Source organism: Myiozetetes cayanensis, unplaced genomic scaffold (assembly GCF_022539395.1).
Source record: "Myiozetetes cayanensis isolate MyiCay16 unplaced genomic scaffold, myiCay2020 scf117, whole genome shotgun sequence".
NCBI lineage: Eukaryota > Metazoa > Chordata > Aves > Passeriformes > Tyrannidae > Myiozetetes > Myiozetetes cayanensis.
The window spans coordinates 13,197-29,289 of NW_026086793.1; the positions used below are offsets into that span (position 1 = coordinate 13,197).

The window sequence follows — 16,093 nt, forward strand, 5'->3', positions numbered from 1 at the left end:
GGTCGGGGAGGCCAGAAATTGGGCTGAAAAATGGTTAATTTGGGGTCAGAGGGGAGGTGCCCTCTTCCAAAATGGCGGCCCCACCCTCAGGCGGGGCGCAAAGGGAAAATGGCGGCGGCCTCCTCGTCCCCATTGCCGCCGGCGGGACCCGGCTCAAGATGGCGCCCGAGCGCGAAGCCGTGGCGGCCATCCTGGGTGAGGGCAGCCGGCTGGCGTTGCCATGGCGACGGGCCCTGCCGCGGGGCAAAGCCCCCCCAGACGCCGCTGTGGCCCTGAGGACCCCCTGCCCAGGGAGTCTGGGGGCAAACGGCTCAGAAAAGAGCCCTGGGGACCCACACCCCTCACCAGCACTGCTGGGACCCCCCAACACTGCCAGGGGCTGGGATGTGCTGGGCCGGGAAATAAAATAGGAATAGTTGACCCAAAGAGCAACCCCTGTGTGTGTCTCTGCCTGGTTTTGTCTCCAGGGAGGGAGGAGGTGTCTGGGGGGTTCCTGCCTGGAGCAGGGACGGCCGAGGAGCCCAAGGACACGCAGGAACCCACGAGGTGCAGAGCTCCTGCTTTATTCCTGCCCTGAGCCAGCACCTCCCTCTGCCCCCTCAGCGTCCTCCCCTCCCCATCCCCTTCTCCTGCCCACGGGAACGAGGAACAGCCACGACACCGCCGGATTTTGGCACCAGAACCAGACCCGGCTCCCCCTGCCTTTCCTGGTGGAGCCGAGCACCGTTTCCCTTGGGAAGAGGCTCCTTCTGCCCAAGTTGTCCCTTTCCTGGGATGGCAGCGTGTCCAGGCCATCGCTGCAGGGAGACACCGGGGTGGGTAAATGCCACCGGAGCAGGGAGACACCAGGGTGGGTAAATCCCACTGGAGCAGGGAGACACCGGGGTGGGTAAACCCCACTAGAGCACCCCCAGCAGCCCTGAAACATCACCGGGTGTCCTCAGGCCTGTCCCCAAGCCGAGTTTTCGCTCGGGGCACTGTCCCTCCTCCCCCTCTGTCACTCCAAGGGGGGTCTCAGCCCCCCAGGGGGTCTCAGCCCCCCGGGGGGTCTCAGCCCCTCAGGGCTCCTCGCTGCCGTGGGCTCCCGCTGGCCCCGTGGTGACTGACGTGGGGCCGCTCCCCCCGGCGCCGGCTCTCGGCGAGGGGCAGTGCCGGGTCCCCGCCGGCCCCGCGGCCTTGGGGAGGTGGCTGCGCCGGTGCTTGGCCAGGTGGGAGGCCTGGCTGAAGGCCTCTCCACACTCGGGGCAGCCGAAGGGCCGCTCGCCGGTGTGGACGCGCCGGTGGCGCTCGAGGTGCGAGGCCCAGGCGAAGCCCTTCCCGCAGTGCCCGCAGGCGAAGCTCTTGCGGGCGGCGTGGCCGCGCCGGTGCGCCAGGAACGGGGCGGCGTCGCCGAAGCGCTTCCCGCAGTCGCCGCACTTGTAGGGCCGGTCCGGGGAGTGGGTCTTGCGGTGCTGCAGCAGGTGGGCCTTCTGGGCGAAGCGCTCGCCGCAGCTGCCGCAGGGGAAGGGCCGCTCGCCGGTGTGGACGCGCCGGTGCCGCTCCAGGTGCGAGGCCCACACGAAGGCCTTGCCGCAGTCGGCGCAGCGGTGGCAGCGCTCGGGCTGGTGGCAGCGCTGGTGCCGCGCCAGCGCCGGCCCGGCGCGGAACAGGCGGGCGCAGTGCCCGCAGCGCAGCGCCCGCCGGCCCAGGTGCGTGCGCCGGTGCCGCGCCAGCTCCGAGCTCTGCCGGAAGGTCTTGCCGCAGGCCGGGCAGCGGTGCGGCCGCTCGCCCGCGTGGCCGCGCTGGTGCTTGGCCAGGTGGGACGCCTGGCTGAAGGCCTCGCCGCACTCGGGGCACTCGAAGGGCCGCTCGCCGGTGTGCACGCGCCGGTGCCGCTCCAGGTGCGAGGCCCAGGCGAAGGCCTTGCCGCAGTCCCCGCAGCGGTGGGGCCGCCGGGCGGCGTGGCCGTGCCCGTGGGCCGCCGGCTCGGCCACGCGTTTGCCGTGCCGGCGCGGGCGGTCGCCGGCGTGGCCGCGCCGGTGCTGCCGCAGGTGCGAGCTCTGGCTGTAGGTCTCGCCGCACTCGGGGCAGCCGAAGGGCCGCTCGCCGGTGTGCACGCGCCGGTGCCGCTCCAGGTGCGAGGCCCACAGGAAGCTCTTCCCGCAGTCGGCGCAGCCGAAGGGCCGCTCCCGGGACGGCCCTCGGGGCGGGGGTTCGGCGCTGCCCGGCCCGGGCGCCGCGGGGGCTCGGGGGGCTCCGGCGGGCACGGCCCTGTCCGGGCGCTTCGCTTTGCGCCGGCGGGAGCCGAGCGGCTTCTCCCGCTCCGGGCCCTGGGACGAGCCCACCCCCAGCCCCTCACCGGGCTCGGCTGCTCCATCCTCCACCGCCTTTTCGCTCACCAGCCCCTGAGCTGCCGGGAGAGGGGAGCGGGAACGGGAGGGAAACGAGAGTGAGGGGCCCTGAGCGCAGCAGGGCCGGGAGGGAAAGGGATGGAGAAGCAACAGGATGGCCCTTAAAACTCATCCTCCAGAGAGGAGGGAGGGAGGTGCGGTGGGGGGGCCGATCCCAGGTCGAGCTGGGAAGGTGGAAGGAGCTCAGCACACTCCTAATCCCTGCCCGGATTTCAACTTTAAATCAGGGGAGGTCGAAAATGTTTTCCTGAGGGAAAGGAGCTGAGGAGAGGGCTGGGGTCTGGGGAAATCCCCCTGGAAACCTGGCGGAGAGGAGAGGGAGATGCAGAGCAGGGAAAGGGGAGTTCGGGGGGTTCCTTACCCAGGGACATGAGGGTCTCGTAGCTCTCGTGCATCACGTCCCGGTACAGCTCCTTCTGCCGCGGGTCCAGCAGCGCCCAGGGCTCCATGGCCGGGGGGAGCGCCGGGAGAACGCTCCCAAAAATCGCCTGCGAGGGGGCGGCAGAGGGGCCATCCCCTGACACGGAGGAATTCCTCCCCCGCCCGGTGCTCCCATCGGGAATCCCCGCCTCCCAGTCCCCCCAGTCCCCATCCCACCGATGTGACCCTACGGGCTGTGGATCCCAACCCTGGGGAGCCCGGGGCTCCCTCTCCATCCCATTTATCCATTGTCCTCTGCCCGGAGGAGCTGCTGCTGCCGGGAACATCCCCGAGGGCCGGATCCTGCCAGCTCAGGACCCTCTGCAGGGCAGGGCAGGGCAGGGCAGGGCAGGGCAGGGCAGGGCAGCGGGACCTGACCCTGCTCAGCTCTCCCCCCGTTACCTGCTCAGGGTTCAGCCGAGCCCGCAGCCGCTTCCACGGGGATTTCCTCCTGGAGAAGCGTCCTCCCTTCCCAGGCTGGGGCTGCGGGGAGGGAGGGGGGGATGCCCGGACCCCCCCGGACCCCCCAGAACCGCAGGACACAATGGGGGCTCGGCCGGGCTCGGCTCCGGAAGCCCCGCTCGGTATCCGGGAGAGAGGAGACGCCGAGAAGCAGCTGAGCTGCGCTTACCCAGAGCCCTCTAGAGGTAACTCAACCCCAGCCCCCCCAAAAAATCTCCCACGGACCCCCCCGGCACCGTGGGGGCACCGGGGACCCCGCCCCGCTCCGGGCCCTTCACCCGCATGGACCCCCCCGGTGGTACCCGCGGGGTTTGGGGACCCCCGACCCCCCTGGGGAGGTGGGGACGGCAGGAATAGGGATGGTCTGAGCGCTGGAAACGTGGGAAGGGGCTCTCCCCACCCGTGATGGGGGTCCTGGGGCGGCGGGACAGTCCCCCGGTGGGTGAGGGGGCGCGGGGCTGGTTCCTCATCGCTGCGGGAGCCAAAATCCCACCTTCTCCACCCGGAAAAGTGACCCCGAGGGTGGTTTTCACCCCAGCGAAGCTCCAGAGAACAGCAACGTGCCGTTTGTTCGCCTTCCAAGGGAAAGCTGAGGGGTCTGACCCGCTCGGTTCATCAGTCCCGAGGGATTCGGGTTTGGATTCGGCAGCTCCAAGGGGGAAGGAGCGAGGGGAAAGGCAATGAAAGCTCATTAACAGCCGCTAATGAGGCGAGGGGAGGAAAAAGGAGCCGGCCCGTCCCTGGGTGGGCTCGAACCACCAACCTTTCGGTTAACAGCCGAACGCGCTGGCCGATTGCGCCACAGAGACCCGCTTTTGGGGCAAATTCCCGGGAAAACGGCACAAAACGCCAATTCCCACAGGGTGGAGCAAATCGGGGCCAGGGGAGAGAGGAGGGGGTGGAGATGAGGGGTGGGAGATGGGGAGCAGGAGGAGGAGGAGGAGGACGGAGATCAGGGAGAGTGAGGAGGATGGGATGGAGATGGGGGTGAGGATGAGGATGGGGATGGGATGAAGGTGGGCGTGGAGATGAGGATGAGGATGAGGGATGGTCAACGAGGATGGGATGGGACAGAGGTGGGGATGAAGATGGGGCTGGGATGAAGATGTGGGTGAGGATGACGATGGAGATGGGATGAAGATGAGGATGAGGATGAAGATGAAGATGAGGATGAAGGTGAAGATGAAGATGAGGATGAGGAGGGAACACCCAGCAGAGGAAGGCTCCGGCGTTCCCACCGCCAGGGTAGCGTGGCCGAGCGGTCTAAGGCGCTGGATTAAGGCTCCAGTCTCTTCGGGGGCGTGGGTTCGAATCCCACCGCTGCCAGCAAGCTTTTTCTATTTTGCCTCTTTTTATCTCCAAAACCAACAGAAAACCACCCTCAAAACCCCAAAAATACTAACAGAAAACCGCTCAAGCAAAAACAGCAAAACCAAAGCACAGCCCACCCCCCAAAAGCTTTAAAAACACCCCAAAGGAAAAAAAAGTCCGGAAAAAAAATAGAGGAGAAAATAGAAAAATTAGAGACACAAAAAAATAAAACTAAAGGGGAAAGGAAAACCAAGTTAAAAAAGCAAAAATCACAAAACCCCAAAACTAAAGACAAAAAAAATAAAAGTAAAGGAGAAAACAGCAAAAAAAAAGCGAATAAAAGGAAACTAAAGGAGAAAAGCAACAAAAACATCAAAAAAAGAAAATCGAAGGATGGAGGTGGACAAAAAGGGCTCGTCCGGGATTTGAACCCGGGACCTCTCGCACCCAAAGCGAGAATCATACCCCTAGACCAACGAGCCACTGGACAACCAACATCCCTGCGCTTCCTCGGTCCTCCAGCGGGTCCGCCCCGTCCCTCGAGACTCCTCCCCGTCCCCTCCCTCCGCTCCGCCCAATCCCGGCGCGGCCGGAGCCGATGGAGCTTTTTTTTGGGGCTAAAAACCAGCAAAATAAAAAAAACTCGCGGGAGGCCCCAGCGAGATTCGAACTCGCGACCCCTGGTTTACAAGACCAGTGCTCTACCCCCTGAGCTATGGGGCCGGCGCGGGACGGGCGCTCCACCGGGGACCCCACGGGGGACCCCCAAAACCCCGGGAATTCACCCCAAAACCGGCGGGAATTCCCCAAAACACCGGGAATTCGCCCCAAAACCGGCGGGAATTCCCTCCAAAACACCGGGAATTCACCCCAAAACCCCGGGAATTCGCCCCAAAACCCGGGAATTCATCCCAAAACCCCGGGAATTCGCCACAAAACCGGCGGGAATTCGCCCCAAAACCCCAGGAATTCCCTCCAAAACCCCGGCAATTCGCCCCAAAACCTCGGGAATTCCTTCCAAAACACCAGGAATTCCCTCCAAAACCCCGGGAATTCGCCCCAAAACCTCGGGAATTCGCACCAAAACACCTGGAATTCCCTCCAAAAACGACGGGAATTCCCACCAAAACCGGCAGGAATCGCTCCCCAAACCGGTTGGAACACCCTAAAACAGGCTGAATTCGCCCCAAAACAGGAGGGAATCGCCCCCAGACCGACTGAATTCAAGCTGAAACCGGCGGGAATCGCCCCAAAACCGGAGGTTCCAAAACAAATCAAATGAGAGACAAACACCAAACCAGGGTTGGGAAACGCTGTATCCTGGGAATATCTTCCTTATTCCAGGGATTTTTTAATTGATTTCTCTCATTTCTACACTTCAGCAAGGGCAGAGCTTCCCAAATTCAGGCATTTTACTCACTTGTTCAAGACCTGCTACAGCTTTAAATAATGTGGATTTAAAACACCAAACGTTAAATAAAGATAAGAATGTGATTCTCAGGGTGGGAAACAACCCACCAAAACTGGGATGTTTCTGCTTTTCCTCAACTTAAACCAGCCAGGAAATGTTTTTGGGTTAAACAAACCTTCCCCTCTTGCCCCAAGTCTGTCTTTCCCAGAAGGATTCCCATGTTTTAGGGGGGGGGAAAACCCCAGACACCAATGCCAGAAACCCCATTTTTCAGCACTCGAGGCAACAATCCACCGATTATTTTGTAAGTATTTCTTAAAGCTGCTTTGTTTTGGGCAAACCAAGAGTGGGCGCAGCAAACACGAGACTGGAGTCGGCTCCTTGGAAGAGCCATGGGGTTTCCAGGGAAAAAGAAACCAGAAATGAGGGTAAAAAGGTTTTTTTCTGAGAAATGGCAGGCGAGAGAACCTGAGGCAACACGAGATTCAGCACCAAAATCTGCATTTCTTGGGGCAAAGGGGTGTTTTGGGAACAACCTGTCCTTGGAGGGGCCTCGGGGTGGGACGACAGGGGAGCACCAAAGTGACCAAGGTGGGATTTGCTCGGGTCCAGCAGGACAAAGACACCTGAGAAACGCCACTAAAACCCCCCCAAAAAAGCACCTTTTGGCCTTTTCCAGAGTCCTGTGGGGGAGCCACGGGCAGGGAAGGGGACCAGAGGATGGAGGGGGCGGCCTTTGGGACGATGGCCACCACGTTTAGGAGGGTGGCCACCACCTTTAGGACTGTGGCCATCACCTTTAGGAGGGTGGCTACCACCTTCAGGATGGTGGCCACCACCTTTAGGACAGTGGCCACCACCTTTAGGACAGTGGCCATCACCTTTAGGACGGTGGCCACAGTTTGGGGGATCTCTGGGGACCTCCACGGCCATCCCTGCTTTCAGCTGCCCCAGACACCCCGCCCTGAGGGTGACATTGCTTGCCCACCCCCGCTCAGCTCCCCGCCCGTGTCCCACCGGGCCAGGCTCCCCCCGAGCCCCCCCAGCACCCCTCAGGGGCACAGCTTGATGTAGGTGACGGTGGAGCAGACGGAGAAGAGCGGGAAGACCCTCTCTTTGAAGGCCACGTTGAAGGTGAAGATGTGGCGCATGTCGTCGGCGTTGTAGAAGGAGAGCTCCTCGCCCTCGTAGTCCAGGCACACGCGGACCCTGCTGAGCTTCTGGCCCGGGCACAGCGGGGTGCGCTGGGGGGACGTGACGGCCCAGTAGCGGCCCCCGTTCTGCTGCACGGCCCAGATGCCCTCCTCGGGTGAGAACTGCGTCAGCCCCTTCCTGCGCACCGACTCCCTGGCCACGCCGAAGGCCCAGCCGTCCGACGGCCCCACCTCCACCTCCCAGTAGTGCCGGCCCGACTGGAAGCCGCGCGACGCCAGCACCCGCGAGTTGGTGTCGAAGCGCTTGGGGTTGTCGGGCAGGTCCTGCTTGCGGCAGCCCATGCGCACGCTCTTCAGGTCGGCTGAGAGGATCAGCAGGTGGTTGGCCGAGTCGGGGTCCAGGGTCAGGTCCTCTGTGGGGGACGGCAGGGACGGGGGTGGCGGCTCAGGGAGGGTGGGAGCGACGGCAGGTCCGGGCTGGGGCGGCTGCTGGGCCGTCCCCGACCTCACAGCCACGTCCCATCCCTGATGTTCACATCCAAACCTCAATAACCCCGTTCCCAGCCTCAGTAATCACCCCCAAACCTCACAGCCACGTCCCATCCTTGATGTTCACATCCAAACCTCAATAACCCCATTCCCAGCCTCAGTAATCACCCCCAAACCTCAGCCACGTCCCATCCCTGATGTTCACATCCAAACCTCGATATTCACATCCAAACCTCAAATACCCCGTTCCCAGCCTTGGTAATCACCCCCAAACCTCACAGCCACATCCCATCCTTGATGTTCACATCCAAACCTCAATATTCACATCCAAGCCTCGATATTCACATCCAAACCTCAATAACCCCATTCCCAGCCTCAGTAATCACCCCCAAACCTCACAGCCACGTCCCATCCTCGATGTTCACATCCAAGCCTCAACTACCCCATTCCCAGCCTCAGTAATCACCCCCAAACCTCACAGCCACGTCCCATCCTTGATGTTCACATCCAAACCTCGATATTCACATCCAAACCTCAAATACCCCATTCCCAGCCTCAGTAATCACCCCCAAACCTCACAACCACGTCCCATCCTTGATATTCGCATCCAAACCTCAGTGTTCACATTCAAGCCTCAATATTCACATCCAAACTCCAGTATTCATATCCAAACCTCAATATTCACATCCAAGCCTCAATAACCCCATTTCCAAACCTAAATAATCATCCCCAAACCTCATTAACCACATCCTGACCTCAATATTCACATCCCAACCTCAGTAATCACCCCCAAACCTCAACAGCCACTTCCCAACCTAAATAATCAGCCCCAAACCTCAGTAACCCCATTCCCAACCTCAGTAATCCCCCCAAACATGAATAATGCCCCCTAAACCTCAATAATCCCCCCCCAAAATCAATAATCCCCCCCAAAACATCAGTACCCACTTCCCAACCTCAATAATCGTCCCCAAACCTCAATAATCACACCCCACCACCCAAAAAAAACCCTCAGTAGCAATAACAAATTGTGGTTGTAGTCAGCAAACTGCCAGGAATTCACGAGACCCTTTCTGGGGGTCCCGAGGTGGGGGTGGGAAAACAAAGGGCACGGAAGGGCAGGACCCTTTTTCCTTCAAATCTCAGGCCCCAGGTTCCTCCCCAAAACTGGGAGAATGGCCCAAAAATGTCACCTCCTTCACTTTATTCACTGAATAAAGGAGTTAAACTCCTCATTAACTTAAGAAAGGAGTTAGTTAAACTTCTAATTAGCTTAAGAAAGGAGTTAAACTCCTAATTAGCTTAAGAAAGGAGTTCAACTGCTGGACCTGAACCCCTCACACCCTCCACCCCCAATCCCTGGTGGGAACAGGAGCCCAGGAGGGCCAGTCTGGCAGGCTGAGGGTGAGCTGTGGCTCAGGGGGGTCCAAGTGCCCTCTGGGGGCTCAGATCTCTGGGGTTTTCTCTGCTTTTTTTGGGGGGGTTCAGTGCAAACAGACAGAGAGGACCTGGCTGAGGTGTCAGATCCCCGACGTCAGCTACAAAAATCGGCCCTGGGCTCTGGAACTGAGCAGGCTGGATCTGGAAATCATCGAGAGAGAAGAAATTCAGAAAAAAATAAGAATAAAAATAATAATAATAATAATAAAGAAATCTAGGGTGGCTTTTACTTTTCCTTCTCTGCCCCCTCTCTCTGGCTTTGCTAAATACAACCACAATTTCAGGTCTCTGCTCGCGGGCCCTGCGAGGGGAACGCCGCTCCCTTTACCTTTCTCGCCTCTCCCCAGCTCGTCCTGCAGGTGCTCTGGAAAGGAGGGACAGGGATGTGAGTGGTGACACCCCCGAGAGCCAGAGGGACCCCCCAGAAAATTCCCCTTCCCCACCGGCAAAGCGTCAGCTGGAGCAGCCCCGGCTGGGTCGTGACGTGGGGACACGGCAGGGGAAACCCTTTCCTCGCACCAAAACTGCTGGGCAGGCTCAGGTTTAAGACAATCCCACGGGTTTGGGGTGGGGTTTGTGGGGTTTTTTAATTGCTGTTGGCCTGGCAGGGAGAGTCTCCTCCTGCTCCTGCTCGTCTCCAGAGGGAGAAAAAGGATCCGCAGGGATTGCCCCCGAAATAATTCCCGCTCCTATTTCGGTGCCCCAGGCAGGTGCCAAAGGGTGCCTGGGGACACTCAGAGCTTCCCTCCCTCCTTCCCGGGGCCAGGAAAGGCCAGGGATTATTTGAAACGCCCCGGGTTCCTTCCCACCCACCTCGGAACTTCTTCAGGACCTTCTCGAGCACCACGGTCTTGAGGGAGAAGTTGCAGACGTGCATTTTCATGTCACTGCAGACCGGGACGGGCTTCTGGCACTTCACCTCATCACTCCTGCCCCGGGAACAGCCGGAACAAGGAGAAAATCCTCAGCATTCCCCCCGTTCCCTCCTCATCTGCACCATTCCCACCCCGCAGAGCCCGTCCTGGGGGTCGGGGTCAGGCTGGGAGGATCCCGCCGGGATTTAAACCCCCCCCATGGGGTGAGGACCCCTGGATTTGGGGGCCAGCTTTGAGGGGGGGTGGCTGGGAAGGGGGGTCTGTGCTGGGGAACCCCCTCCCAGCCGCTCCTGTGGCAGCCCCAAGGTGGTTTTTGGAGCTCGGGGGTGCCTGGGGTGTCAGGAAATGCGACAATTTGGGGTTCTGCTCTCAGCTGAGCCTCGAATAAACCTCCTGGCAGGGAAGGACAAGATTTCCAGGGAGCTGAGAGAGACCCAGGGCTGGCAGTGAGTGGGAGGCGGATTCCATCAGTCCTGGGGCCTCCCTCTGGCATCTGGGCTGTGGGCACTGACCTTCAGACAGGGATGGGGGTGTGGAAAAAGCCTGAAGGGACCAGGAGAGCAGCACCTCGTACCTGCTTATGACGCCCGTCACGTCCTGGAGAGGGAAAAGAGAGGGGGAGTGAAATCCCTGAGCCCCCAAACCCAGCACAGCAGCTCAGCCCTTTGCCCTTCCTGCCACCTCCCAAAGCCTCTGGAGGAGTTCCCAAGCTGGTTTTCACCAGAACATCACCCGTGGGGTGGGGTTTGTGGGAGGAATTCCCACCCGGAGCCAAGTCCTGGGACATCTGCAAATATTGACTGTGCTCGAAGTACCTGGCAGGGAATTTAACCCTGTGCAGGCCTGGGGGTGCCGCCAGTGCAGTCTGCCCAGCTCAGTGAAAATTTGGGCAATTAACAGGCCACCCATCACCCATCCTGCTGTGTGAGGGTGGGGATGGATTTTGGGGATGTTTTCCCAACCTCTCTGCATCCGGAAAGGAGGGTTTGGTCTAACTCAGCTCTGAACCAGGAGCTTGGGGGTCCTGGAAGGGCTCAGATAAGTTCATGGAGGGAAGATTCGTTAGAGTCATTAAAGATGAGGAGCAAAACTCCACTTGAGGGAGTTCTGGGGGGTTTGTGTGGCACTGAGGAGCTCGGGGTGCTCAGACACCACCACGCACCATCTGCTCACCACAGACAGGGGAAAAGGGGACTTTTACCCCAAAACGCCTCAGGAGGATCCACAAACACACCAAAAAAAGGAGGAAGAAGGTCACGACTAAGACCTGAGCCACCCTCCCACCTTGAGGAACTCGAGCACGGGCTGCTGGATCTTCTCCTCCAGCTCGGTGATGAGCTTGTTGAGGAGCGTGATCTCCTTGGAGAGGTCGGTGATGTTCTCGTTCTGCCTCTTGGAGATGTTCTTCTCCATCTTCTCCAGCTGCCCCAGCAGGATCTGCTCCTGGTCGTGCAGGAACTGCCGCAGCCGCTCGAACTCCGACAGCAGCTTCTGCCGCTCGCTCTCGATGGTTTTCTGGGGGGAAAAACGGCCAAAAGGGGCTTTCAGGGGGGGTTGGGGTGAGGAGGAGCCTGATGGGGATGGAGGGAAAGCCCCATTGCCCCGTTCGGGACAGGGGCAGAGCAGGGGGTGGGAGGGACCCTCCCTCTCGCCCCCTCCCCACGTCCCCACCGCCCCCGAGGACCCACCAGGAGCTCCTGGGTTCTCTTGTCGTCGTTCACTTTGAACTCCAGCAGCTCCTGCCGCTCCTTCCTCAGCAGATCCAAGCGCCCCTGGATCTTCTCCTTGGGACGGGGGGAGAAAACGTCGCTGGTGCAGCCCCAGGGACCACCACAACCCCCACCATGGGCAGGGGACAGAGGACACCAGGGAGGGACCCGAGGGGGCACCGGGGAGGGGACAGGGGACACCAGGGAGGGACCCGAGGGGGCACCGGGGAGGGGACAGAGCACACCAGGGAGGGACCCGAGGGGGCACTGGGGAGGGGACAGAGCACACCAGGGAGGGACCCGAGGGGGCACTGGGGAGGGGACGTGCCCCGCTCCCCTTGGCTCTTGGCACAGGCGAAGCTTTATCCGCCTGTGCCACTCCCTGGAAGCTCGCCCGGGCCGGGAATGGAGCCGGCACTTCTGCTCCAGCAGCTGCTCCCGCTGCCCACAGGGTGGGAGCCCACAGGGAGCGCTGGGGGGGGTCTGTGGGACGGGGATCCCACATGAGGGTCCCGGGGCAGGACAAGGGGGGTTCTCTGGGAGGCTGGGGAGCACAGTCAGCCCTCCCGAGGGTGTGGGAGCTCGGTGGCAGCGCAGGGTCAGGGTCAGGGTCAGGGCAGGACAGACGGACGGACGGACACCTTGTACTCCTCGGAGGCCTCGTCCACGGGCACGACGGCGTGGGGCCGGTGCTCGCGGGAGCGGTCGCACACCACGCAGATGGGGCTGCCGTCGTCCTTGCAGAAGAGCTTGAGGGCCTCGCGGTGCCGGGGGCACTGCCCGCCCGCCTCGGCCGCCGCCGCGCTGCGCTGCGCGAACTGCGCGATGATCTCCGACATGTTGGCCAGCTGCCGGTTGGGGCGGAAGCTGCGGCGCGGGAAAACCTCCCGGCACTGCGGGCAGGGGAAGTCCATCTCCAGGTCCCTCCAGCTCTTGGCGATGCAGGCGCGGCAGAAGTTGTGGCCGCACTCGATGGACACGGGGTCCTTGAAGAACTCGAGGCACACGGAGCAGGTGGCCTCGTCCTGCAGGTTGCCGGGCAGGAACACGGCGGCCATGGCCTCTCTCCTGCGGGATCGGGGGACGAGCTCTGATCCCTGGGCTGGCGGGGTTTGGCCCCGGGCCCGCCGTGGGCGTTCCTCTCCGGGGAACGCGGGGTCACTCCGGCAGTGTCCGGTTTCCTCAACCGCTGACGGGGCCCTGGGAACCGGGGACGATGCCCGGGTGGGGAGGGAAGGCAGGAATCCACCCCCACGCTCTGCTCCCACCCCAATCCCGGGCGTCCTGGCAGGTGGGAAGGGGGAAATCGTCTGGGAAATCATTCGGGGCCACTGGCTGGGGGCTGAGCTGGTGCTGAGGGCGAGGTCTGAGCCCTGGGAGCTGCAGCTGCTCCAGGCTCCGCTCCAGGGAAACATCCGAGCCCTCGCCCAAGACCCCGACGCTCCAGCTGGGCACTCAGATGACCTGGTCGAGCTCCAGGGCTCAACAGGGGCCATAAAAAGCAACGGGGGAAAGGGAACACGCAGCCCTTGCCGAGGTCTGGGGGTGAGAGTCCCGAATCCAGAAGGATCAAGCTCTGGATTGGGGTCCTGCGTCTCAAAACAGAACACTTTGGGTCTGCAAGGGACAGTTTGGGCAGCTTTGGAGGTCGTGCAGAGAGCGGGAATGACAATTAAAGTGCGTTGTCATTGATCCCTTCCTGGGCTGGGGGCTGTCTGTGATGGGGAGGGGGGGTCTGCACCAAAATCCTGTCATGGGAATCAGTCAGGAGTGAGCGATGGTCCCCCAGTCAAGGGGGGGTCACGTTACCACCGACCGGGAAACGCAGGATCCTCGGGAGATCAATTTGTCTCCTCCTAACGAGGGCTTGAAATCGGATCGAGTGATCCATAAATCGTGGCCTGGAGACCGGCCCTGCTGCTCTGACACCTCCAGGTCACGGAGACACATCTGGAGCTCCAGGGAGACAGATCCCGACCCCCCCGAGGCTCTGCTGGAGGAGTCAGAGAGCAGAACTGCTCCTGGGATTGTCCTGGGGAGCGTGTCCCCCTCTGGGCATGTTTATCTGCCCCTTCTCGTGCATTTGTGTGTATTTACACCTATATTTGTGTACATTTTTAGGTATATTCCTATATTTACATCACTCCCTGTGGAAGGGGAGTTCCTGCTCTCCCACCTTCCCTGTCTCCTGGTCTGTAAAGGAACACAAACCCTGTGTTTGTCCCACCCCTTGCCCACATTTTTCACCTCATTTCTGCAGGGAAAGGACGAGGTGGTGCCTGGGAGATGCACATAAACCCACCCCCCAACCCAGGGATGCACAAACAACCAAGGGAAAGAGCGAGACCCCCCACCAAAAAAAAGCCATGGTGGGCAAAGCAAAGGGAAGGGGGAGGGTGGAGGGAAGCAAAGGACGGACAGACCCTGGAGGGACACACGGACAGCTCAGTCCACCCCTCCCCGTGCCCCCCACGGGTGTCCCCACCTACCTGGGAGCGGAGGAATAGGAGAGGGGCGTCCTCCCAAAGCGCCCGAAGCGCCCCAAATTTTGGGTGAGGAGGGAGTCAGAGGGGGTGCGGTGGGGGGTGGGCCGGAGGTCCCAGCGGGAGGGGGCCCGAGGCAGCCGCTCCACGACCCCCCTGCGCAGGAAAGCGGCCCTGGCAGCCTCGGACATCGCGGCACCGCCCGGGCTCCCGCTCCGGTCCTGCCCCGGAGCGCCCCATTTGTCCCCTGTGTCACCAACAGCCCTCCCATCTCACTTACCATTCCTTCCCCTCCCCCGCTGCTTCCATCCCGGGCTCCCACCGCTCTCCTGCCCTCCTCTTCCTCCTCCTCCTCCTCCTCCTCCTCCCTGGATCTGCTCCTGTCCTCGCTGCCAAAGCCCTTTTCCCTGCCCAGCGCCCGGATCGCGTTTCCAGCGCCTCCCTCCACCTGTCCCCCGAGCCCAAAGCTTCCCCGCGGGGTCTCTGCAGCCCTTTAACCCTCTCCAGAACCTCCTCCCTCCTCCCAGAGGGCTCGGGGAGCAGCAAAGCTTTTCATCCCTCTGCGCCATCGACACGAACGATTCACCTCCCTGCTCGCGTCGGGGGCAGAACCAGGGAAAAAGGGCAGGGATGGCCCCTGTGGGCATCTCCCACCTGCCACGGGGGTGCTGATGGGGTGAGGAGGGGTTGGGATGCCCAAACTGGCGGGAGGAGGCGGAAAACTGAAGGAACAGGGAAAGTGAATCCCTGTGGGATAAACGCCGATTGTCCCATAGATCTACGGATCCATCAAGGTCCGTTAGGGACTCGTTTATCTCCCCTGGCTTCCAGCAGCTCCCTGGCCCTTCCCCACACAACCTCGGGCGGGAATTCCCAGCCCAGGGCTCCCCAGCAGGAAAAACCGGGATGGCACAAGGAGGCAGCTCCTTGGCCCTGCTCCTTGGGGTTTTGGGGTGCTGGGATCGCGTTCGGGGTCAGGAGCTGCTCCCGGAGCTCCGGGAACGCCTGGAGAGCGGGAACACAGGGACAGGAGCCTGCAGGTTTATTGTGGAGCCTGCAGGTTTATTGTGGAGCTGGGACTAAGCTGGGGGGCACAGGGAGGGTCCCCCCCATCCTCGCCAGGGGTTTGGGGAGGAGCGCCCAGGATCCAGTCGGGAAGGGCCGGGGCGGGGGGTCACTCAGAGGGTCCTCATCCCACTCCTCGTTGCACAGGTCGGTCTCGCAGCAGGAGTAGCAGGGGGGTCAATCAGCAGGGTCCTCATCCCACTCCTCGTTGCACAGGTCGGTCTCACAGCAGGAGTAGCGCGAGGTCAGGCGGGACTCGGCGTCGCTCGCCCGCTCGCGGCCGCAGTTGAGGGCCGAGGTGCAGCCCTGCTGGTAGTAAAGGGTCACCCTCCCTGCGGGGGGAAGGGGGGCACAGTTAGGGGGGAGAGGCACCGAAACAACGACCACCGGACTTTGGGCTGGGCAGAAACCGAGTCAGGGAACGTCCACCCACCGAAGGAGGCCGTTGGGTTTGATTAGGGGTGGTAATTGGGGGATGCACCCACAGGGACACCACCCCACCCCACCAACTCGGCTTTTTTTGGGAGGGAGAGTCTCCCCTTGGCCTGAAAAGGACTCATTTAGGGATGGGGAAGAGACTCCCTCTCTAAGGGAGGAGAGGAGGATGCAGCCCCTCCGTCCTTCAGACCCCTCCTGGCCCCCCTTTCCCGGCGGGTTCACCCTCTCCCCCTCACCCAGCCACGGGAACCCCTCTGGTGTTGGGGGGACCCCCCGAGGGGCAGGAGAGGGGCCGTGCCGCTCACCCAGGCTGGTTCTGATGAGGGCACACTTCTCGCGGCGCTCGCAGGTCGTGGTGTTGGCTCCGCGGACGCAGCCGACCAGGGGGATCTTGTAGCGGCACGCGTGGCACCGCAGGGCCCCCGCTGCGGCACAGAGCGAGGGGG

General features: G+C 61.8%; 2 protein-coding genes and 4 non-coding genes across 7 annotated transcripts; 1 reads left to right on the forward strand and 5 right to left on the reverse strand.

Moving 5' to 3' along the window:
- Nucleotides 1–577: 577 nt before the first annotated feature.
- On the reverse strand, nucleotides 578–4,191 carry LOC126635234 (zinc finger protein CKR1-like). Of its 2 annotated transcripts, XM_050306264.1 has the most exons (4): nucleotides 4,036–4,191; nucleotides 3,213–3,293; nucleotides 2,752–2,878; nucleotides 578–2,389 (listed from the first exon to the last, which is right to left on the reverse strand). In XM_050306264.1, exons 3-4 carry the CDS (start codon nucleotides 2,837–2,839, stop codon nucleotides 1,059–1,061), a joined length of 1,419 nt encoding a protein of 472 aa, XP_050162221.1. In that variant the 5' UTR covers nucleotides 2,840–2,878; nucleotides 3,213–3,293; nucleotides 4,036–4,191; the 3' UTR covers nucleotides 578–1,058. The 2 variants fall into 2 exon arrangements, with proteins under 2 accessions (XP_050162221.1, XP_050162222.1); XM_050306265.1 differs by lacking the exon at nucleotides 3,213–3,293.
- TRNAN-GUU (transfer RNA asparagine (anticodon GUU)) lies at nucleotides 4,008–4,081 on the reverse strand. The gene has a single exon. It is a non-coding gene; the product is annotated as a tRNA-Asn (tRNA).
- Nucleotides 4,192–4,516: 325 nt separating the features above from the next.
- TRNAL-AAG (transfer RNA leucine (anticodon AAG)) lies at nucleotides 4,517–4,598 on the forward strand. The gene has a single exon. It is a non-coding gene; the product is annotated as a tRNA-Leu (tRNA).
- Nucleotides 4,599–4,993: 395 nt separating this feature from the next.
- Nucleotides 4,994–5,065, reverse strand: TRNAP-UGG (transfer RNA proline (anticodon UGG)). The gene has a single exon. It is a non-coding gene; the product is annotated as a tRNA-Pro (tRNA).
- A 168-nt stretch (nucleotides 5,066–5,233) lies between these two features.
- TRNAT-UGU (transfer RNA threonine (anticodon UGU)) lies at nucleotides 5,234–5,306 on the reverse strand. The gene has a single exon. It is a non-coding gene; the product is annotated as a tRNA-Thr (tRNA).
- A 1,740-nt stretch (nucleotides 5,307–7,046) lies between these two features.
- TRIM7 (tripartite motif containing 7) lies at nucleotides 7,047–12,775 on the reverse strand. The gene is made up of 7 exons (XM_050306261.1): nucleotides 12,303–12,775; nucleotides 11,641–11,736; nucleotides 11,237–11,467; nucleotides 10,527–10,549; nucleotides 9,891–10,006; nucleotides 9,406–9,441; nucleotides 7,047–7,561 (listed from the first exon to the last, which is right to left on the reverse strand). Exons 1-7 carry the CDS (start codon nucleotides 12,717–12,719, stop codon nucleotides 7,047–7,049), a joined length of 1,434 nt encoding a protein of 477 aa, XP_050162218.1. The 5' UTR covers nucleotides 12,720–12,775.
- Nucleotides 12,776–16,093: the final 3,318 nt, after the last annotated feature.